Here is a 25,744-nt window from a genome sequence, read left to right as displayed (position 1 = left end):
TTCGCCAGTCTGTGAGTCACCCACCCAGCAGTTATGGGATTTGATTTTACTCTGATTGCGCCCCTCCTACCGTCTCACTGTGGCTTCTCCTCTGTTCTTGGACGTGGGGTATCCTCCTTGGTGAAGTCCAGGGTCTTCCTGTCAATGATTGTCCAGCAGCCAGTTGTGATTCTGGTGCTCTCACAAGAGGGAGTGAGAGCACGTCCTTCTACTCTGCCATCTTGGTTAATCCCTTTTCTATATTGTTTTAATAAAGATATTATTTCTACTTTGTAGGAAAACAGCTAAGGGGAATAATACCTACAACTATTACCTGTTCTGTGAAAACTCTTTTGGGGCTCAGCCCAATCTTCCTACCTTGGGAAGCCCCATATCACATCCAATATTGAGTTTAAACTGGGCCAGAATTTCTGACCATAGGATATTTGACAGGTACAGGGGATTTCCATGGGTTGAAATTGAAAGATTTTTAAGGTGAGGCCACACAATTACTGCTTTCAATGTTGGATGTTAAAATTGGAGTCAAGATGGTGCCACCAGTGTCCAAGAGGAAATGATCATGGCTTTTTATTAACTGGAAGTCAAATAGTGGAAATCTGAGCCCATGATTAATGCAGATAACCTGTTCATTACCACCTTATTTTAATCTGTAATTAGTGTTCCAGATCTTTAGAATGGAGGAGAGAGAAAGGTAGTTGAGAACAAGCATTCAGAAGTCAGATTGGATTAGAATTCTGTCTTTTTTTACTTACTAGCTAACTAGGGTTAGCTAGTTTTGCTAAACCACAGCTTCCTCATATGTAAAATAGGGAGATCTTGCAGGGATGCTATAAAACTTAAAAGAAAAATCTGTAAAATGGGGCAAAACAGTACATCCTCAAATGATTATTCTGAGAATTAAATGAGATGTTTAGAATAAAATACTTAGCCTGCTCTCTGGCACTTTGTCAGTCCTCAATAAATGCTATTATAATCATGCATTCCATCATTGCTGTATTCTAATTATTCTCATGAAGTCATGTTCCTTAACAATGCACATAATTTGTTCATTTCTATCTATGGGCTGCTGACATGTGTTTGAAATACTCTCTTTCTTCTTTAGGCTATTTCATAAGTCTCTTCTATTTCTATTTTAAGATTTTATTTAAGATTTTAAAAGCAGAAAGCCCACTCTGGCTAATTCACCCCATGGATCCATCTGTTAGTCTGCATAAGCTCATTTTTCCCGCTCCAAATTTGTTCACGTCTTTCATTCATTCATTTTTTTTTCTTTCAACAAACAGTTATTATGTGACCCTGGTGGGCTACCCTATATTTCTTTTTTGTTTTGTTTTTTTTTAATTTTTATTTATTTATTTATTTATTTATGGCTGTGTTGGGTCTTCGTTTCTGTGCGAGGGCTTTCTCTAGTTGTGGCAAGCGGGGGCCACTCTTCATCGCGGTGCGCGGGCCTCTCACTATCGCGGCCTCTCTTGTTGCGGAGCACAGGCTCCAGACATGCAGGCTCAGTAGTTGTGGCACACGGGCCCAGTTGCTCCGCGGCATGTGGGATCTTCCGAGACCAGGGCTCGAACCCGTGTCCCCTGCATCGGCAGGCAGACTCTCAACCACTGCACCACCAGGGAAGCCCCCTACCCTATATTTCTTAGCACTGGGAGTTCAGCAGTAAAAAAAAAGACAGACAAATGTTTATCTTTATGAGGTTTCTATTCTCGTAATAGAAAGGGACAATAAACAAATAAAAATAAAGCATGCAGAAGAATAAACTAGTTTAAGGAGATAGAGAATGAAAGGAATAGAGGTGATTCTAGAAAGGAAAGTCAGGAGAGCCTTTCTGAAGAAGAGGCATTTAAGGGGACCTGTGAATGAATTTGGAGGGATGCCAGCAAAGATCTTGGGCAGGCACATTTTAGGCAGAGCCAACAGCAAGTGCCAAGACCCTGGAGAGGAAGAGGAAGAGGACCACTGTGTGGCAGCAGAACAAAGAAGAGGGAGAGTGAAGAGAGGAGTCCACAGGTAGCAGGGCCGAGACATGAGAAACCTTGAAGCCACAGTAAGGAAGGTGGATTAGTTCTCAGTGCAGAGGCATCTGCACAGGATGGGGTGACATGATGTAATTTTCATTTTAGAAGTGGGAGCTAGAGAAGAGGCTAATGTGTAGTACAGTCAAGAGATGTTGGTAGGTCCTGTTTTGGGGGAAACAATGGAGGTATTAAGGACTGGTAGGATTCAGGATGCCTTTGGAGAAGATGAGACTTGCTGCTGGGTGTGGGATGGGAGAAAAGACTGGAGTCAAATTTACTCTTTGATGTTAAGCCTCAGAAACTAGGTGAATTGTGGGACCATTTTGGGTTCTGAAACTTGATAAAGAGCCAACTTGGAGGGTGTGTGGGGGGGGGAGAAACATGGGGGACAAATCAAGAGTTTTTTTAAAAAAATATGTTAGGTTTGACTGTTAAATGGATTCAGGTTTTATTTATTTAATTAGACTGTAAGTTCAAAGAAGGTGCCCAATATACTGAATAGAAAAATAAAAGAAAACGCCACATACTGATAGCCAATTGCCAAGGTCATGTGGTATTTAGCTTCTTATAGTGGCAAAACTGAACAGTTGTTGGAATAACAGGGGCAAATTCTCCATGTTGTCAACTATAAAATATCTGTGCCCTACATGTCCCCGATACATGTGTTAAGGATATGCACAGTGCCATGCTCAGAGGACACTCAAATATTTGTCAATCACAGAGAAGCATCCTTCTTAGAAAGCATCCTGGTAGGCCAGTGAAGTGTAATTTGATTGGCTGATCCCAGAAAGGGAGAATTGACTAAAAGGATGCCTCAGATCCACAGCCCAGTCTTCTTGCTGCCAAGATTTTCCAAGAAACCAATCCAAAGGGGGCTAGTTAGTGCCAAAATAAATGTTAGCCCAGAGCCAGCTTCTTTTCTGATATGTCCTTTGCCTGTGTTCATTAAACAGAAGATTGAATTCTAACAGGATGTCTATGCAGAAATGACCCAGATGTTGAGTCACCTTATTCTCTGAGATTGCATCAGGATTTTATCAGTGGAAGCCTGGTTTATAGGTCCAAGTAAAGACTACAGAATTCAGGAGTTTTCCTTTCGGTTTGTAATATCCCTTTTCTTTTCCCTGTCTTGGGAAATCTTATGCACCCCGTTAACTCAGGCTACCCAGAATCCAAAACTTTCACCCAGTGATCTGAAGCATAAAGTTAAGTTCATAAAGTCCATTTGCAATAGCTGATTTCAATCACTGAGTTTTACAAAGAATAAATTTGGGGATCAGGGAGCTTAAGGCCAATCATAGGATGGATCAGTACACAGCGGGTATCACCAGGCTTATATCTATGTCTAGATTGCTCATCCAGGGTTGTTTATGTTAGATAACTCTGCTTGCAAAAAATCTGTTTCCTCATTTTGAAAATGATGTAACACTAAACCAATAAGCAAAATACCTGGGTTCTAGACTGAGACATTCTCTGTATATTGCTGTTATGTTTTTGAGCAGGTCACTTACCTTTTCTGATTTTCAATTTTCTCTCCTAAAATAGGGATTATCCTGCCTGTGTTAGTTTCCTGGGGCTGCTGTGACAAAGTGCCACATGTTGCCTGGTTTAAAACAACAAAAATGTATTCTCTGACAGTTCCGGAGACTAGAAATCTGAAATCAAAGTGTCAGCAGACCCATGCTCCCTCTGAAGGCTTTAGAGAAAAATCTTTTCTTGTTGCTTCCCGGCTTCTGGTGGTTTTGGCAATCCTTTGGCATTTTTTGGTTTATAGGTGCATCACCCAGTCTCTGCTTCCATCTTCACATGACCTTCTCCCCTCTGTGGCCATGTCCCTTTGTGTCTTCTTTTTTTTATAAGGACACCAGTCATATTGGATTTAGAGCCCACCCTAATCCAGTATGACTTCACCTTAATTTAGGTAATTATATCTGCAAAGGCCTTTCTGGGTACACGTGAATTAGGCAGGGGGCAGTGGATGGGGGAACTATTCAACCCAATACATACACTTCCCTAAAAATCATCTAGATTGTTAGTAAGATTCCAAGTAATGTGGGTGAGGACTGAGAAAACTATTATATACATACATACACACACACACACACACACACATACATATACATATATACATACATATACAGACATTTTTTTCATTTTTATTGGAGTATAGTTTATTCACATGTTGTGTTAGTTTCAGGTGTATGGCAAAGTGAATCAGTTATACATATACATTTATTCACTCTTTTTTAAGATTCGTTTCCCATATAGACCATTACAGAGTATTGAGTAGATTTCCCTGTGCTATATACAGTAGGTCCTTATTGGTTACCTATTTTATATACAGTAGTGGGTATATGTCAATCCCGATCTCCCAATTTATCCCCCCCACCTTACTCCCTGGTAACCATAAGTTTGTTTTCTACATTGACTCTGCTTCTGTTTTGTAAATAAGTTCATTTGTACCCTTTTTTTAGAGAAGAGTTAACATCTATCCTTCTCAAACTATTCCAAAAAATTGCAGAGGAAGGAACACTCCCAAGCTCATTCTACGAGGCCAGCATCACCCTGATACCAAAACCAGACAAAGATATCATAAAAAAGAAAATTACAGGCCCATATCACTGATGAACATAGACGCAAAAATCCTCAACAATATACACATTTTAAAAAAATTAACTAAGAAGCTACCTTTTTCATTTAAAAAATAATTTCAGGGCTTCCCTGGTGGCACAGTGGTTGGGAATCTGCCTGCCAATGCAGGGGACACGGGTTTGAGCCCTGGTCTGGGAAGATCCCACATGCCGCGGAGCAACTAGGCCCGTGAGCCACAATTACTGAGCCTGCGCATCTGGAGCTTGTGCTCCGCAACAAGAGAGGCCACGATAGTGAGAGGCCCGCGCACCGCGGTGAAGAGTGGCCCCTACTTGCCGCAACTAGAGAAAGCCCTCACACAGAAACGAAGACCCAACACAGCCAAAAATAAATAAATAAATAAAATTTAAAAAAAAAAATTTCAGTTATTGTCTCTCAAGCAGAGAAGTATTAAAAATAACCTTAGTTCCTTAAAATCATGTTTGATATGCTCCTACCTTCTTCCTCTCTCCAGAATTCTAACCCTGCCTTGTAGGCTGTAGGACACAGTACTTTCTGAATATTAAGGACTGCGAACTGCTTAGGTGGCCTGAAGGGAACTAGCAAGTGAAAGAAATCAGCTGAGTAACAGAGTTTGCAGAAGCTGCCAGCAAGAGCTGTGACAGGCACTGGCCACACCCTCAGATTTCCACTGTTAGACCTTCAGTTGATAAAAACTCCATGATCTTGTACTCGCGAACATTGATGGCAGCACCTTGACTTTGGTTTTAACAGCTACGACCCAAAGCAGTAATTGCGTGTCATCACCTTGAAATCTTTCAACTTCAGCCCATAGCAATCCCCTGTACCTGTGAAACATCCTGTGAAAAAGAATTTTGGCCCAACCTAACTCCACCATTAGCTGTGACGAAATTAAATGCGACAAAACTAACACTGTCAGAGTTGTGATTAGAACATGGCATAACATTCCTACCACAGTGTTAATGTATGTCTGTGTGTGTGTGCGCATCTGTGCACACACAAAGATTAGCCGTGATAATTTCAGGGAAATGGAAAAACAGTTACCTGAAAGCTAACTGCATTTTAACAATTCTGTAATGAGTTAAAATTCTTATTATTTAAGAAAACATTGCCATAACAGTATAATATTTAAAAAATCCCAAATTACTGAGCTTATGCCAGTCTGAGTGAGTTATGCTAACCCCCATGCTGAAGAACATGCTAGGGACATCATTTCTCCCCCCTGTTGTAAATCACTTACTTGAGCTTAACCTTCAGTCTGCTGTCTGCTGAAGATTTGATTCAAAGTCTTCTCCTACTACCTTGCAGTGAAATAAAAAATTATTATTATCACTTCCATTCTTCAGAGGGACTGACTTGTAGTTCAATCTAACCAAATGCTTAGGATCCCCAGAAATGACTTGATGCCCCTTCTGGTGTTATGTTTCATCATTTAATATAATTTTAAACCACAAATAACAGTGTAATAATAGATTGAACATATCACTCACATCTTAGATTATGCCAACAACTTGATTAATTTTATCACTTGGAGTATGATTTGTTCTCTGTCCTTTTGATAATTTAATGTTCTTACAGTAATTTTGCCACTTTCTTTGGAAATACTAAATTTTTTAGAGTTCTTGAATTATTCTAGTGACATTTCTTACTTCTGTAGTGTTTGGTATGGTAACCACTAGCCACAAGTGGCTGTGGAGCACTTGAAATGTGGCTTGGCCGAATTGAGGAGTCCTGAAAGAGTAAAATCCACACTGGGTATTAAAGACTTAGTATAAGCAATGTAAACTATCACATTAACACATTTCATATTGATTATGATTTGAAGTGACCGTATTTTAGATATATTAGTTTATATATATATTTTTTTAAATTAATTTCACTTATTTCATTTTTACCTTTTTAATGTGGCGATTAGAAAATTCAAATTGCATATGAGTATTCATGCCTCACATTATACTGGGCAGTGATGACTTTGATATATTCCCTATGTCTTATATCCAGCCACAAGGAAGTCAAAAAGATTGCCAATCTGATATTAAAATGAGTTTTGGAGTTATTGAAATACAGTGGTTAAACAAATCAATCTTCTTAAATATTTCTGAATGTTATCTAAATAATGTCATGTTTAACCATCATTTTCCTTATTTTACTCCAGATTTACTGAACATTATAATCAATGGCCTTTGAATGTTTGAGTCAAAGACATTTCTTTCCTATTGGTCTGAAACTTCATGGCACCAATGAAAATTAAAGCCAAGGAGGTGGGGTTGGGGAAATAAAAGGAATCTTTGGATACAGAATAGTACATCCGTGTCCCTATGTTCAGTTTTACATAAAGTCATTGTCCAACTTCTGTGAGATAATTTACTGCTGAAGACTCTTTGTCTTCCTGCTGCTATCTCTGAACAAGCCCAGATCTTCCATGTGGTTAATAAACTTCTTATCTTTTGAATACTGAAAATAAAATAAAATAAACTTAATCCTCAGGGTGGTTCAGGCAGCAGACGGGGAGCCTTTTAGATGCTTCTTAGAGATAGAGGACAACTAGGTTTTCTGCCCTGTGCTATGATCAATCTTCCCTTCGCACGCGTGTGTGTGTAAGGGCATTAAAGGTGCTTCTCAGTGATAAATGTCAGTGGAATCGCAAAGTGAATATTAATTTCAGTATTGTCAAGGTCACATGTGTACCCAGGTTCATTGTTATTGGGATTTTTATTGTTGCCACTGTAAGGAAAGATATTTTTTCTTGAGCTCTTTTTTTCAATTATCGGGAGCGGAATGGAGCAAAATTCCTCAACATGTATATACGTTGCTCAGGAAAAAGTGCCTTAGCAGAGTCTGATCTGTTAATTGGGGTCATTATTTTGAGTGCCTTAAAAAAGAGCAAAGTGTGGGTTTAGAGGAGCTCAGTTAGGTGGGAATAGAAAAAACAGATGATCACAAAATCTGGAGACTAGCTAATGTTCCTAAAAAGCAGCTGACTATATACGGAAAAGAAAGAAAAAAATTGCAGGAGAGATAAATAAAGAAGAAAAAAAGTCTGTGATGAGGCCATTCATAGAACTAGGGTGTGAAATTGTCTAGCCCAGAGCCCACAGAATTAAGAGAGAAGTAAAGATGAAGAAAAATAATAGGTTATGACTCTCCATCTGGGGATAAATACCCAGCCGCATATCTCTGTATGTAGTGAAGAACCTCAACCCCAGTGTGGGTACCAACACTGTGATATTCACCTGCCCACACACCACACCCACACACCTGCCCAGTCTTGCTTTAACCCAGTGTTTGCTGTCTTAGTGAACAACATGAGAAACAACCAGCTATGCAAGTCAGAAATATAGGAGTCATTCTTGATGCTTCTCTTCTCTCACTGCCCAACCTCCAATCCATCAAATGCTATTGTTTTTACCTTCCCTGTAGCTCTTGAATCCCTCTTTTTCTCTTCATGTCCATCACCATCATTCTAAATCAAGCTGTTAACCTCTCTCTTCTGTGCTATAGAATACTCTCCCAACTGGTCTCCCAACACCTACATTTGCCCCCTTCAATTCACAATTTGTATAGTGGACAGAGTACAAAATGATTAAGTCTATCAGTACCTTGATGAGTCTTAAAAATCAAAATCCTTCTAACGCCTTTAAGGCCCAGTGTGGTCTCACCCCTGATGATCTCTCCCACCTCATCTGGACCTCTCCTGGCTCCTTGTGGTCCCATCACCTTGGACTAAATTTTAAGGAAGGTTTCATTGTTTCCGCTGCTGATTCTCATGATGTCTGGCACACTGTGAAAATTGGTAATATTTATTGAGCATTTCCTTGGTACTAGATGCCATTCATAAATGATTTATTATTAATCTCCACAACAAAGCCATGAGGTGGGTGTTGGTATTAACTCCATTTTTAAGGTAAGAAAATTTAAGCTCAAGAACATTAAGTAGATTGACCCTGGCCATATAGCCTGAGCAAGGGTACTGGATTTGAACCCAGCGTCTCCTATTCTGGAGGCCATACTCTTTACTGTTAGTCTCTCTCACCAAAGTTTTATTAGATGGGATGTAGCCCAGATCGGTAACTTCTGTGAAACTTATGTGTTAGGAGAATAGAGTTCTAAATTTCTTCTTTAACTTATGGTCCCTCCACAAAGAGTCAGTTTACCCAAGGCAGTTACTTATCTTTTAAAGCCTAGAGATAGATAAACAATACATTACTTCCCCAAAGAGATGGTATCTTTTAAAGTAGGATCTTTTTGCCGTTATGTAGAAAAACCTACTCACTTGACTGCTGGAGAAAAGATTTCTGCTTCCTTCTCCTCTAATACACAGCAGCAGGGCTCTTTTATAAAAGCAATCCATACATGTCATTTATTGAGTCTATTAAAACTACAGACATCAAATATTGATTCTTCCCATACTGACCATAAATACAAGCCAAATTTGAGAAAGGTTGCTGAGATTTAGTTACATTATCACCATGGGGAACACTCTGGGTTGCACTTAAGCTGAAGACACCTGATTCTCTGATGCGTATCTATAATATTTATAGAGAACTGACTTTTTTTGTGTGCAGAAGTACGATCCTGAAGTATATACGAGTCTCAAATAAGTGTGAAACAAGCAAGAGGCCTACACCTGTGCCCTTCCTAGGGATTTCTGCTTGGGACTCTTCTATAAGAATTAAACATAAATGTATGGTCTGTATAATAACAACAAAATAACTGTGTGGAGTATTTATGAGAAGGTTGAAAGGTTTAACTTATGTTTACAGACATAATCCTGGCCAGGACTCATGCTACACCCTATGCAGATATGGACTGCTATGCTTACTGTTTCCTTTTCACATACAGCTTCTCCTTGTTTCTTCTTACAATCTTGAGAATTAAGAGGAGCAAATACTTCTTCCTCCAATTGTCTGATGAGGGAACCAAAATTTGGAAATGTTTAAGGGACTTGATTTCAGGTAACAATAATATTAACTACTGTATTATTTTGAAGACTTGCTTTTCTATAATAGCATCATTTACAGTACAGTTTCTACAATAGCCCTGTTATATAGAAATTATGAACCCATAAGAAAATAATATGCAGAGTGTTGAGGTAAGCTGGTCTAAAGATAAAGTATTATTAAATAGTGAACAGGGGTTTTTGATACAGGATTCAAAATTAAGGTGTTTCATTCCCATTTGGGGTATTTTCTTTTTTTTACCATGTATCACAGTGATAGTTTTCACCTTTCCACTATCTCTGTTTGGAATTTCTCAGAAGTTCTTGACAATTTCTTAGAAAACTCATTTGAATTTTTTTTTTCTTTTCTGAACATTTGTTCCCAAACTGAAGTTCTAGAGGCAAACATCTTGCAAAAACTGGATGAGTTTTTTTTTAACTTTCTTCAAGCATCTTGAGACACACCACATTTTCTTAGAAATCAGTAGAACACTATTTGATTTGTTGATAATGCCAATAAAAGAGATAAGCAATTTAATCATTGATAATTTCATGTTGGTGGGTTGTTTCCTGATTAACTGTGCCATCATTAATTAGTTCACTTTGGAATTATTCTCATTATTTTTACTTAAAGACTTCCTCATCTAAAGCCTTCCCCAAACTATTCTCTAGTGTTTTTCTCTCCATTGACCAACTTGTAAATTCTATTCCAGAAAGGCAATTATCAAGCCCATTACTCATTAAACTCATTCACACCCATTTACCCTGACTCACTAGATTCCTCCTTCACATCTGAATTTCCTGTCCTTCCTTTTTCCATCAGTGCAGTTTTCAACTGTTGTTCAGGAAATACTCTTTACCAGACTTCCCATAACTGTCCTCAATTACTATATACTTCATCAATAGGTCTATTTCTAATGTTCTTATATACTTCATCATCCGTCCAGTCCAGAGAGGTGTTTTGTTTGTTTGTTTGTTTTTGTGTGTGTTTTCTTTGTCCTAATAAGTTCCTTAAAAGTTTCTACATGATAAAATATTTCACAGTACTAGAGAAAACATTGTATTATAAACACATAAAGAGTGTGATTAGACTTTAAAATGAGCTGTTACTTTTATCTAGAAATTTCAATCACAATGGAAAGTAACCAGACCCAAGCTATTCTGGGAAAAATTTTTTTTAAGTCATTATGATTAGGTTTACATGACAATAAGCCTTCAGTAATATGGAAATTTAAGCACATTTGGCTGAAACTTTAAGTTTTTTAAATTCAGTATTATCTTTTTGGCAATTTTGCTGTATCATATAAACAGTTGCCTTTGACATTACTTAAAAATCTCCAGTTTAAATGGTTTGAAATCTCATTCGGTCAGGAATCTACATTACCCACTACATTTTACTTTTCTAGGCATTGTTTGTGTTCTAAAGTGAAATTCAGTATAAGCTATGTACTTCACCAAGGTTATTACTGCTTGCTGGTGTTAGTGAAAAATCTGTTACTCCACTGAAAAGACCTTACATTGAGGTCTATCCCTGTAATCACTTTTATTATAAAACTACTTCCGGTGCTAGGATGAATCACAAGAAGACTACTTTTAAGATTTTTTTCCTTCAGAGAGAACCATTAAAGTTTTTCCTACTATGCTGTCAAAAAATATCCATTATTTAATATATCAACATTTATACATGTTATATATATAAGTAATATGTAAGTCATAAATCATATATGTGTGTATATATATATAGATACATCAGTATATGTCTACAGACACACAGATGCAGACACATATACGCACACATAATGACACAGTTGAGTATATTGTGAGTTAGCAGATAGCACCTATTCAAACCAAAAATATTCAATAAAATGATCAGGTAATAACTGCTTCCTCCAACCAAATCTTGTCAGACTCCTGTGGTTTTGTAATAGAAACCTACCCCACAGTTTGTGCTTCTTCCTTGCCAAACTACTGTCATATCTCCTAACTGTGCATAGTTCAGTCAAGAAGGGTTTTATTATGTTAATAATTACATTGCCTGCAGGCTTTTTGATGTTGCATTCCCCCTGCAGAATAGAAACAGATTTCATAGAAATATCATTAAAGCTGTTAAATACAGGATAAAAAAAATCAAAGAGGCAATCAAAGCATGCACTTTATTATCAATAAATGCAAATAGTTTCAGAAATGGTTTGCATTTGAAACACATTCAGTGAGGATATCATTGGAAATGGAAGCTGCTGCTTAAATAAGAGAGCTTTGTGGCCTAAATCCATTTGGATCACCACAGATAATTATTTAGATCCCTTGCTATCCATTTTTTAAAATAGACTCAAGAATCATTTTTGTATTAGCACATGAATAAGAAGGTAGACTCACCCTCAGAATTCTGGCCTGAATTGAAGACATGTGAATTATAGGTCATTATTTGAATAACAACACATGTGATTTTTTTTTTTTTCTTAATGCACAGTTACTTTAGTTCTTAAAAAAAAAAAAAGGATTTGGTGGCTGTTAAATTAATGATTTAGGAACACTGTACTATGCAATCATTTTGAAAAGACTTTAAATATTCAAACGTTCAACTAGGTATTCTCTGACACTAACATTTGTCTTCATTTCGGACTACCAGCTGGGAAACATCAGTATAATGGTGAAAAGATATCAGCCTCATTCAGTATTGTGATGACAGAGACATGTCTTGATCCTTCTAAAGTTTTTTCTATGAAAACCTTATATTCACATTCTTATTTGGAAGAGGTTATTTAAACTCCCATTTTTAGAAGCATATATTTGATAAATCATAATTTGGAATTTAGCGTGCTTAATACAAATATCAAATTACAGTACAGAGAAGTCAGGAAGGTAGACAGATATTAGAATAGACACAGAGCAAGAGAAAGGAAAGGAAAATAAAATAGGGTATTAATTTGTATATGCTGTTCGATTTCTTGATCATCAGAAGCCCTAACATTTGGAAAATCTAAAATATTTGATGAATTAAACCAGATGAATTCAAATGCATTTGATTTACCCATGATTTGCAAAATGAAATAGAAACATCTATTTCACAAATGTTTCAGCTTATGAAACAGTATAGCATTTTATTAAAAGTTGAAGATGTCTATTTAAAGTGAAATTATTGCCATATTTCCCATTATAAAGTAATTAATAAGCACTACAAATGATTTGATGATAAAGTCACTGATTTTCAGAACCAAAAGAAATCAGAGATATTATCTAATCCACTGGGAGCTACCACTTAGGAAACTGTAGACCTTAATGATGGAAACTTTGTACCCTACAACTCAAAAAATGTACATATTACATTTTTGAAAATATGCAAACAATTTCAGGGAGTCCATGGACACCTTGGTCTTTGATGCCAATGACTGGTCTCTATCATGTATAGGGACAAGAAATCATACCTTCTGACTCTTATCTTAATTAATCAACTAGCTCATTAAACTGTAATATTCTCCCCCCCACCCCACTTACCTACTCATACATATATAGAACACAGACATACATCCTGTCATCAGTATGATTATATGTGATAAATCATGCCTTATTAAAGATTCAGCCAACTTTTATATGCCATCTTTGGGTTAATATGCAATAAGAACTCATTATAAAGTACCCTGTTACACTATGAACTTATATATAGTCAGAAATTCCTGTTCCCAGTACAAATAGTGACATGTAATACAGCTCATTTACTCTAGCATAGGTATTTAATTTGTTCTTAGGTACAGGTGTTATAATGAATTTCTACTGTAATGCAATATTGAAATTTAAAAAGGTAGTTGGTTAGGTTGACATTGATTGATGAGTTACTTGCATAGATTATGCATCTATTCTGGAATCTTTCCATTCTTTGAAGAAAGAGGTAACTGGAATAGAGATGGAGAGAAATTAGATGCAGTTTGCCACAAAATTATTGTCCAACTGTGGGGATCAGTGGGGATTATTAAAGACATCTTGGAAATGATGAGTGGTTAAACCCATTAAGGCTCTTGACTGACATACTAAAATGTAATGAAGTGGAAGGCTGAAGCTGTTAACTGTATTGATTTCACATCTCATTCCTATTGTTGAACATCTTTGAGTCTTCCTTTTTCTCTTTCTCTTTCTTTCTCTCTAATATGCATATAATGAATCACTTATGTAAAAGTGTGTAAGTTATGTATAAATATAGTTTATAGACATAGGTCTGAACAAATACACAAGTACATATATATATCAATATATGTATGTGTACTTGTGTGTGTGTATACAGATATACACACACATAAGCACACATGCCTATTTCCACAATCAACATAAAACACAATATATTATCCACAGGCCTATGTTAGAGCTATAATTCAAAAGGAAAATATTATGGAATTCAGGAATTTGAATTTATAGTACTGTTGTGCAGAAGAGTAAACATGTAATAGCTTATGTTGTTACCTAACCAAACTTGCCTCTGTTCTCACCTGCACGGTAAAGCCAATCTGTTGACACTGGGTTATAGTGAAGGAAAGTACAGCATTTACTGCAGGGCACCAAGCAAGGAGAATGGGCAGCTCATGTTCAAAAGTCCCAAACTCCTCAGTGGCTTTCAGGGAAGATGTTTTAAAGGCAAAGTGAGGGAGGGGGCCACAGGGTGTCTGATCAGCTCATTCAGAATTCTCGAATTGGTTGGCTTCAAGGTGAAGTTTTGCATCATCAACCTTCTGCTTTTCAACCGGTCCAGGGTCTGCGTGCTTGTGGTCAGCAGTTTTCATGTGGTGGGGGTGTGCTTCCTGTAAAAACAACTTAGGATTGTGTGTCAGGCCTTCATCTGTATCTTTCAGGGAACTGGGAGTTGGGTGATTCTGCTCTGTGGCAGATTTATAGTCTAAATTGTTACCAGTTTCCTGGCCCAACAGCTATTCTTTGTTTCTACGTCTTCACATTTCCTAATCATTAACTCTTTTTTTATTATTAATTAATTAATTTATTTTGTTTTATTTATTTTTGGCTGCTAATCATTAACTCTTGAGCCAGCCTTTTGAGACTCAAGGGAGGCTTGGGAGACTAAAGCAGAAGCCTTTTACTTCAAAGGACAAGGACACAGGGGCTTGTATACGGTTTCAATGCCCCTTTTCTTTGATAGTGCTCAGTCTTGAGGGGAACAGGTTTAGGAAAAGAAAGGGAGTAAAGTTTTGGATAGAGGAGTTAATCATAAACTTGGCAGAGGAACTCAGTTTTAGGGGGACTCAGTTTCAAAGTGAAACACAGAGTCTTGACACTATCCAGGAATGCTGTGAAAAAGAATGTCCCATGTGCAGGCAGTATTTTGGTCTGGATGATTAACTCTTTCTCTCTATCTCTCTATCTCTCTATCTATATACAGGCAGACCTCATTTTATTGTGCTTTGCTTTATTGCACTTTGCAGATACTACATTTTTTACAAATCGAAGATCTGTGGCAACCCTGTCTTGAACAAGTCTCTTGGCACCAGTTTTCCAATGGCATTTGCTCACTTCCCTGTCTCTATGTCACATTTTGGTAATTCTTGCAATATTTCAGAATTTTTCATGATTATTCTATTTGTCATGGTGATCCGTGATCAATAATCTTTGATGTTGCTCTTGTAACTCTTTTGGGGTTCCACAAACTGCATCCATATAAAGAAGGTGAACTTAACTGATAAATGTTGGGTGTGTTCTGACTGTTCCACTGACAGGCCACTCCCTCTTCCCCTCTCCTCAGGCCTCCTTATTCCTTCAGGCACAACACTATTGAAATTAGGTCAATTAATAACCTTAGAATGACCTCTGAGTGTTCATGTGAAAGGAAGAGTCAATCAATGTGGCAAACTGCATTGTTGTCTTATTTTAAGAAAATGCCACAGCTGCCCCAGCCTTCAGCACCACCACCCTGATCAGTCAGCCACCACCAACATCAAGGCAAGACCCTCCCCCTACAAAAAGATTATGACTCACTGAGGTTTCAGATGATAGTTAACATTTTTTATCAATGAAGTATTTTTAAATTATGTACATTTCTTTTAGACATAAGGCACACTTAACAGAATACAGAACAGTGTAAGCATGACTTTTTATAGGCACTGGGAAATCAAAAATTTTGGTTTCCTTTATTGTGATAATTGCTTTATTGGGGTGGTCTGGAACCTAACATACAATATCTCCAAGGTATGCCCATATGTCTGTACAGTTGTCCCTCAGTATCTTCATTGGCATTGATTTCAGGGCTCCCCCACTGATACCAAAATCTGCAGATGCTTAAGTACCCTACATAAAATGAGGTAGTATTTGTATTTGCATATAACCTACACATATCCTCCAGTATATTTAATCTTGATTAATTATTAATATCTCTAGATTACTTATAATACCTAATACAATCTAAATGCTATGTGAATAGTTGTAAGTAAAATGTAAATGCTATGTAAATAGTTGCCACAGTACAGCAAATTCAAGTTTTGGTTTTTGGAACATTCTGGAATTTTTTTTTTTTTTTGTATTTTTGAACTGAACTGAGGTTGGTTTAATCCAGACATGCAGAACCTGCAGGTATGTATATCTATACATATACTGTATATACCTATATCTATCTCTCTCTCTATGTATATATCTGTGTGTGTGTGTGTGTGTATATATATATATATATATATATATATATATATGACTGTATATCTATATCTGTATTTATGTATATAAATATATATGTATATATGAAATGGAAATAAAAATAAAAATAAACAAATGGGACCTAATGAAACTTAAAAGCTTTTGCACAGCAAAGGAAACCATAAACAAGATGAAAAGACAACCCTCAGAATGGGAGAAAATATTTGCAAATGAAGCAACTGACAAAGGATTAATCTCAAAAATATACAAGCAGCTCATGCAGCTCAATATCAAAAAAACAGATAACCCAATCCAAAAACGGGCAGAAGACCTAAATAGACATTTCTCCAAAGAAAATATACAGATTGCCAACAAATACATGAAAGGGTGCTCAACATCACTAATCATTAGAGAAATGCAAATCAAAACTGCAATGAGGAATCACCTCACATCGGTCAGAATGGCCATCATCAAAAAATCTACAAATAATAAATGCTGGAGAGGGTGTGGAGAAAAGGGAACCCTCTTGTACTGTTGGTGGGAATGTAAATTGATACAGCCACTATGGAGAACAGTATGGAGGGTCCTTAAAAAACTAAAAATAGAATTACCATATGACCCAGCGATCCCACTACTGGGCATATACCCAGAGAAAACCATAATTCAAAAAGAGACATGCACCCCAATGTTCATTGCAGCACTATTTACAATAGCCAGGACATGGAAGCAACCTAAATGTCCACAAACAGAGGAATGGATAGAGAAGATGTGGTACATATATACAATGGAATATTACTCAGCAATAAAAAAGAACAAAATAATGCCATTTGCGGCTACATGGATGGACCTAGAGATTGTCATACTGAGTGAAGTAAGTCAGACACAGAAAGACGAATATCACATGATATCACTTATATGTGGAATCTAAAAATAAAAGGTACAAGTGAACTTATTTACAAAACAGAAGTAGAGTCATGGATGTAGAAAACAAACTTATAGTTACCAGGGTATTGGGGAGAAGGAGGGATAAATTGGGAAATTGGGACTGACATATACACACTACTATATATAAAATAGTTAACTAATAAGAACCCACTGTATAGCACAGGGAACTTTACTCAGTACTCTGTAATGGCCTATATGGGAAAAGAATCTTAAAAAATAAAGGAGTGGATATATGTATATGTATAACTGATTCACTTTGCTGTACACCTGAAACTAACATAACATTGTAAATCAACTATACTCCAATACAAATTTAAATATATATATATAAATGTCCTAAAAAATAAAGAAAGGCTTTTGAACTGTTTCAGTATAAAGCAGACTAAAGAGATATGGTAAAGAAATTCAAACTTAACAATAAACTGGATCCTCAATTAGAGATAAAAATGCTACATAAATGACACTATTGAGTCAGTTGACACAGATGACGATTAGTAATATTGTATTACTATGAAATGCACTGAAGTTGACAACTATATTATTCATGCACACATTAATTCTTAGGAAATATGCATTAAAGAATTTAGGGGTAAAGAGCCCAATTGGTGCAACTAAATCTCGATAGATAGATAGATAGATAATTGAGAGAGAGAATGATAAAGTTTATAGAACAAAGTGTTAATAATGGGTAAATCTGGATAAAGGGAACTAGGGTGTTCTATGTACTATTCTCATTCTTAACGTTTTCTATAGGTATAAAATGTCTTCCAAATAAGTTTTTAAGAAATTATTAATAATCAGTTGTTAAGGTGAAAAGAATGCAATCGTCAATAATGATGATTCTCCAGATTTGGGGACTGGTGGGAACATATGTGAGGGTGACATTGATACCGACCAGGGTTCTTGACCTTCCCCAATCAAGCAAGGCTTTATTGGGGCCCCTGCTGCAGCAGGGAAGAACGAAAACAAGTAACAGGTTCCCTTGCTCGCTCCCTGAGGAAGGGTAATCTGGTTCCTTATATAGGGTGAGGGAAGGAGTGTGTCCAGGGATTCAGCCAGAGGGGTGTCTTAGGTGGTCTACCCACCCATTTGGTGGTGTTGAGTGTAGGGGGCATGTGCAGTACCCTCCTTTTGCTCCCAACACCCTGTCTTTGCTCCAGGCTCTTCAGAAGTGGCAGTTGGGATTTTTTTTGGTCTTTTTGTACCTCCTTGTCCATAATTTGCCCCAACTGCACATGCACAGTTATTTTTACTCCCTTATAGTTTCTTTGTATTCTGTTGCTCGAGGAGAGGTTTGTCCAGGTGTAAGCACTGCAGCAAAGGGGCCCAGGGCCCAGGGCCCAGCCTGTCTCAACATAAAATATGTGTTTCTGACGTGAGTATTATTTTTCCCCAAAAATGTGTGAGCGGTAATGCCTTAAGGAGCTGGGTTCCATGGAACAAATTCTGAAAATGATCCAGAGACACAGGTTCCATTCCGATCTAAGAAGTATATTATCAGATGTCATGTCAGCTGGGTTTTCATATGCTATTTCGCTATGGAAGTTCAAACTCACAAGTGTTGAATTAGAGGCCAAAAATGTATATCTGTCTGTCCAAAGCTAGGTGGTATCTAAGACTGGGGGAAGTACACAGCATGTTTAAGTTAAAGTTGTTGTTATGCTTGCAATGATGAGACTATTTATTTATTTCAGATTATAGTAACTAATGTGATTCTTACATTTACCATTTACAAATCATATATTTAATTTCAGGTCCATAGGCACAAATAAAAAATTCTGCACATGTTCAGAATTTGCAAATCTAAAATCAGAAGGATTTTCTTAACTCGTTTCACATCCTAACCTGACCTGACCTTATGTTAGGCTATATATAGTCTTTAATAATCCTGTTTGGTGTGAATGTCATATATTTGCTGCAAATATATGGTTTAATAACAGGGTGCTACCACAGACCCCACTCGGGGTGTTACATAAAACACTGTCTATACACCATGTTACATTTCTAAAACCTGAAAATTTTTGGATATAGAAACACATCTGGACGTAAGTGTTTTGGTTAAGTGATTGCAGACCTGTGTTTATCTAATTTCTTTAATGAACAAGCTTCTTATCCTTGATTAAGTGAAGTAATAGTTATGAGAGAAGATAGAATACTAGAAAGTAAAATTGAAGATTAAATCCTGAAATTAATTTAAAGGACCCAGATTTGGGCAAGATTTTAAAATGATGACTTAAATAAGGACAACGTGGTAAATTATCCATAACTGTGCTGCCTATTTGAATTATAAGTAGGATCATCATGTACAAGTATTCTAATTGCATTTTCTCTTTTCCTTCTGCAGTTAGAAATACACAGGCAAAGGCCTACTTGCAAAGTGGAAAATTCTCCATACTAAGAATTTAGATTAAGAATCCCACTCTTATTCAGCCATTACCCTAGTCACTTATACTCCTTGACCAGTTTCCTCAACCGTAAAATGAAATAAGTAATTTAGATTAATATAAGTCCCCTTCTGAATTTTAAAATGAAATGATTCTAAAATTTCATAACTTTCTATTTATATCCTATATTTTTATATTCTTATTCCATATGGTTCTAAAAGTAGTACATGATGCTATAATTTCCTTGAACTGTAAATGATGAAATTCTGTTTGTTTTGAGAAAGAGGACCTTCTTGTACTAATCAATTTCTCTTGTAAACAGTGCAAGTTCCAGGGCCAGTAGAAAATCTGCAAGCTGTATCTACCTCACCTACCTCAGTTCTTATTACCTGGGAACCCCCCGCCTATGCAAATGGTCCAGTACAAGGTTACAGATTGTTCTGCACTGAAGTGTCCACGGGGAAGGAACAGGTAGGCAAAAGAATGGGCCCCACTCCTGCCGCCTATCGGAGAAATTGCAGGAGATCTGCAGGCTCTTGATATAAACCAGTATCCAGCACATTAATTGGATAGCTGATCAGTTTTAAATTAACTCTTATTGAAAATGTTAAGCAATTTAACTGAATTCAGGTGGTAAGAGAAGCAAATGGGCAATGAGATGAAGTTAATACAAAGGATGCAGATTTTTTGTTTGAGTATATTGTGGTCTGGGCCAGTGTAACCACACTTGAACGAGCCCATCTGGTTCCAGAAAAGTATTTGCATTTTCAGTCCTTATCCTAAGGGATGATCAATCTTATATTCAGCAACTTCCGTCAAATTGCTTTTTTCATTCTTTTTTCATTCATATGTTTGATGTTACTTCTGTCTTCTCCCCACCATGGGACCATCACCTATCACTTCTCGTTGTTTTCAGAATTACTTTACTCCTGAACACTACCTTCCATTTCTCTTCTAATCTGTGGTTAGCACAGACATTGGAAATAGACAAATTAGATTTTCATGTAAAGTAAGAGTAAACGAGTCTTAAGGGAGACACATGAAACTCAGCTATTCTATTTTGTGACATATATATGACTACTGAGATGTTTACTTCCAGATTCTCAACTTCATGTGGAAAAAGATACATAGACAAGTGGGTAGTTAAATAGGAAAGACCAGAAATGACCTTGGGATATTGAAGTTCTTATGATGTGTTGTGAAATTTGCCCATTATAGTGTGGCCTTCATGCTTCCACATACACTGCATGATAGATATTTTTCATTAAAATAAAATGTTTGCATTAGTTCTATTCAGAACAGTTCCAAGTTCCAAGTTATAGCATAAGAATTACTGAGATCCTCCTAAGTAATCATTCATTCCATTTTTTTTTTTTGTTTACTGCTCCCATGCTATTTAGCTCTTATTTTCACCTTTCTATTCTACCCTTTTCCTACACATTTTAGTTCTTCAATAATGCATTTTACCAATTCATTTAAATAAATTAAAAAATAGTGTCACCCAAGATAGAGTGTGAGGATCATTGGGAAGAGCTGTATAATGGATCTTCTGGAGTGAACTGGCTCTGATTTTCTCAGTGACCTTCACCTCCATTACCTCATTTCTACATCTGTGAACTGCTGAAAACAATTCCAACTTAACCTCACAGCATTTTGAGAGAAAACAATTGTAGCAAAGTATCCATAACAATTGTAGCAAAGTATCCATCAGTTTCGAGAATCTCAGGTATATTTCAGCACAAGAAGGAAGAATTCTATTGTTTCTTGGTAAATTATTCCATTTTGGGTACAGGAGCAACTCTCCTTCCCGTGGATTTACAAGCTGCCTTCTGCCTGTCAGGGTTTTGGTGTGGGCGTTAATAGTGCACACCATTCAAAGTACTGGGTGGTGTTAAACAAATTGGAATTTAATGACTGTAAAGATAGCATGGTGCTGTTTTAACTAGGTGTCTACAGAGTGGTTTGGTCTTCAGTGGGGGAGTGTGTGTCACAATTTAGGTTTTATAACAACTCATAATAAGGCTAAAGTGTAGTTTTGTGAGTAAGAGTCTAACATCCAATTCACTGACTGCACAGAATGGCTGCCATTTCAGCTTTAACGTGTCTCCTGAATGACGGTTTTGGTGTTTTGTGTCTCCAGAATATAGAGGTTGATGGACTATCTTATAAACTGGAAGGCCTGAAAAAATTCACGGAATATACTCTTCGATTCCTAGCTTACAATCGCTACGGGCCAGGAGTATCTACTGATGATATAACTGTGGTTACGCTTTCTGATGGTAAGTTATAGACAGTGAAATTTGACTCACATAGTTGTTATAATAATGAAATAATATTGGATATATGTCATAGATTCCATGTTCAAGGTTTCCTAACTAAAACTTCATGGAGTATACTAGCATACATTAGAAATTTGGCTAATTCACTCAAACTATCTATTACAGTCAAATTTAAACTTTGAAAAGGTATACACTCTGAATCAGGATGTCCTAATTAGTCATCTTCAAAGTGTGACTGCTGCCTAAGAGCTCAGAATCATTTCTTTGTGTGTGTTTTCCTTTATTCCTATAAATACAGACACATTTGTACATGTGTGTGGGCTAATTTACATCAGCATCTTTCTTTTGTTTCTCCTGAACAGTGGTAGATGATTAAAAGTGTAAATGATGGACAGTCCTCCTACATATACCTCTTAATTTGAAAAAAATCATGAAGTTTTAGGCCAAATAATCCAGTATTGAAAGTATTAAAACTGAATATGAAAATTTATATTTTAGTTTTACCTTGCCTAACAAATGAAAGATTAGACATATTTTTTAATGCCATAAAAAAGAGAAAGAAATCCTAATGAAGTAGATGAATTTGACAAAGCAGTAGCAGAGGAAACTAGAGATCTAAAAATGGATGATAATGAAAGGTTGGAAGTTTAATGAAAAGTGCAAATAAAGCACAGCAGAGTATATGATATGGGGCCAGTGACAATTCAGGCAGGTGCAGAAATGCAGAGATGTGACCTCCATGAATACTAAAAAGGCATCAAGCTATTTCTTTTCAGCAACTGTTTCCATGTTGGTATGTGTAATTCTATAAATTATTGATCTTTTGAATTTCAAAAAAATGACTTTAGTTTGTGATTCCTTGACTGATCCAACCTTGCTTCAATCTAGGAAAATATCTGGGTGGATATTTCCTACAGTATCAGTGAAATGAGGAAGGGCATGCATGTTATTAAGGATAGTGCAAAGAAGACACAGGAGTAATGTTCATTTGCAATTTCAATGTAAAATAATACTTTATATCTGACACCGCTTTGGTATCATTTTTAATGTAATTCTTAAGCCCATCCATCTGATTCTGTTATTGAAGACAGAACAGAATATTTATTGGCAGAATAAATTACTTCACAACTTATAATTATAAAAATAAAAGGAAAACAAATGAAAATGAATATTTTACATAATTTATGTAGATTTCATTCACACACTGAACTGTAATGCTGTGGCCTTATTCTCTACTTTGGTTTTAAATGTCATAAGTGAGAAAGATAGATTATTACTCATTAATCCAAGAATTATTATCTAGAAGTATTGCAACATTTAGGATTTAGAAAATGCCTGTCCTTAAATGAAAGGATTTCATGACTCTAATCCAACAAACATCACTCTGCAAGGGACCCCAGCTTCCCTCTATCAGATGCATTTGATAGAGAACACATGAACTTCAGGGGCCCCTAGGAGTGGATACTTCAACCTCGTCTGCTTTCATCTTTACAATAAACTCATCTCTTGTACTTCAATCTGATGTCCTCTTCTGTCTACTGAAGCTATGCATGCTGAGGTCACAAACAGATGAATTTAATTACAATTAATAGTCACCTGCTTCCCAGTTGTAAGTCACAAAGCCCTGCTCTCCTTGACTTTCTGGATGTTATAAAAGGGAGATGTTGTGAAAATTAAATGTTTAATCCATATAAGCACTTAAAACATGGGCATGGCATGTATTTAAATGTTTAAGAAATGTTATCTATGCCAATGTCTCTTTTTCTCATTATTCTAAATGTTCCTTAATATGAGGGATGATGTTATATTCATCTCTGTATCCCTCCTAACTCAGTAAATATTTATTGAATTAATCAGACAGTTCAGCCAAACCTGTACAAATGTTTGTAAGTATAGACTCATCTTTAGGACTTCCTCTTTGTGTGACTAACTTAACATATGATTATGTGTAAATATATATGTGTTATAGAGAGCATCAGATTTCCTATAAGGCCAGAGAAATTCTTACCATAAAAAATTTATATTGGGACAATAGAAAAATTGAATAAAAGCAAAAATAAAATGCAAATAACTTTTTTCTGAATTAATTATCCCCAAAGTATCCATGTTATGCTAAGATGCTTATAAAGATTTTATTCTGAGGAGCTGTCATCTCTAATTTAGCTCTGTTTTAATTGTTTTTCTGGGAAGAAACACTGTTTTTTGTTCAGATTTCTCCACCTAGTGTATCATTGGTTTACAGTGTTCCACTTCTTCAAACCGTTGGGATTGTAGAGCATCAAGCTAGACAGCCTAATATTTAGTGTAGACTGTAAGTAGTTTTGCCAGTTTGTTCTTAAGCACTGTCTCTGGAACTAGTTGACATGAATAGGTTACCAACAGATTTTATGAATTAATTAACATTTATTGGTGTCCATGCCAACTTGCCCTGTGTTCAAAAGCAGAGGGACCAAATTTCACAGGCAAGCTTAGCTATAGGAATGTGCTTCTTACTGTTAGCACTAATATTTATTGAATACTTATTAGTGCAAGGCCCTGCTCCACACACTTCACAACACTGTATTTTTCCCTACTTTACAGATGTCAACACTAAGATAGAGGTCACAAAAGCTAGTAAGCAGCAGAGCCAGGTCACATAAGCGAGTAAGTAAAGAAGGGGGGGATTCAGTGTGGACATATATTGTTTCTCTTATTCTATAATAAATGTCTCATATTAGGTCCTTCGAGAAAAAAGCTCAGAGCTACATATAAATTCTTTCAATCCACAAATTATGTGTACAGGACAGCACACACTTGCTAAGGGGAGGAATTCAAGTGACTATATGTACAATTTATTTACAAATTTGAGAACTTAATCTACTCTACAGAATGCTTCATCACCATGTGCTTAAACCAGCATGCTCCACCACATTGAGAGGAGTTTCCAGACCAAATGCCTCTGATTGGCTTTAATGAACCTATTGTAATTGATAAATTACTTGACATTTCGAAGAGAAAAGCAATGAACTATGTCCTTCCCCTCTGCCTCATGAAACAATGAAGCGTTGTCAAATAAGACAAATAAAGAAAAGTCCTAATAGATAAATGTGGATTCCACTCACTTCCACCAAGCATCTAATCCTCTCTGTTGTATCTATTTATTTGTAAATAGTACGGAAATTGATAGTAAGAAGAAGAGAATAATAACTAAAAATACTGTAGAAAAAAATTGTCCACTTTTTTTCCTGACTGTGTAAGGCAAGAATAGCCAGTGTGCCATCAGTGAAAAGTAAGAGAAATTTATATTGTAAAAAAATAGGCAAAATTCATTAACACCATTGTTACAAGTCCACCTTTGGGACTTGATGGCTTTAAATTCCTAATTCAGAAAATTATCAAATTGTGGTAGTTTATTATTGTTCTTATATATTCTTGGCTTTCTGAAATGAGGAGTTAAATGCCATTTATAAACTTTCATTAAAGTGACAATTAAGGGTTACATATCAACTAGCACAGTACCTAGAACAAAATGTATGATCAATTTAAATACCTTTTCTTTCCTCCAATATTCTATGTTTTCATATTATTTAATTGGTCAAAAGTGTGTGTAATATGATTAGTAAAGTATAATATGATATAAATATTAGAATATCATATGAAACCTAAACTAGAAATATTTTTCATGAGTAAGAAGTGATTTATTATCACCTAATATTAAGACATTATTTCCAATCTTAGCTTTTAAAGAATATATTTTTCAGAAGCTGTACAATTATATGATTTAGAACATAGCATTTTTTTTTCAGTTTGTACCTGTTTTAATTTTTACTGCTTTACAGAGTGATTTGAATGTGGGTCATAATAAATTCTTCCTCATTGTGAGAACATCAGTTTTTTTTTAGTTCTTTTGATCACGCAAATTATTTTTATTTCCAGCCTATCTTTAATCTTTTCTTGGTA

At 36.2% G+C, this 25,744-nt stretch overlaps 1 protein-coding gene across 1 annotated transcript in view; it reads left to right on the top strand.

Moving 5' to 3' along the window:
- DCC (DCC netrin 1 receptor) overlaps positions 1-25,744 on the top strand; it is a 1,166,696-nt gene that overhangs the window by 814,823 nt on the left and 326,129 nt on the right. The window contains exons 10-11 of the mRNA XM_082353405.1: positions 19,849-19,997; positions 21,667-21,805. Coding sequence (XP_082209531.1) covers positions 19,849-19,997; positions 21,667-21,805 — 288 coding nt within the window. The remainder of the gene's footprint in view (positions 1-19,848; positions 19,998-21,666; positions 21,806-25,744) is intronic.

This window comes from Balaenoptera borealis, assembly GCF_965194805.1.
Source record: "Balaenoptera borealis genome assembly, chromosome: 14".
Taxonomy (NCBI): Eukaryota; Metazoa; Chordata; class Mammalia; order Artiodactyla; family Balaenopteridae; genus Balaenoptera; species Balaenoptera borealis.
The sequence above is the reverse complement of the archived record's forward strand: the minus strand, read 5'-3'. Positions and strand labels throughout refer to the sequence as shown.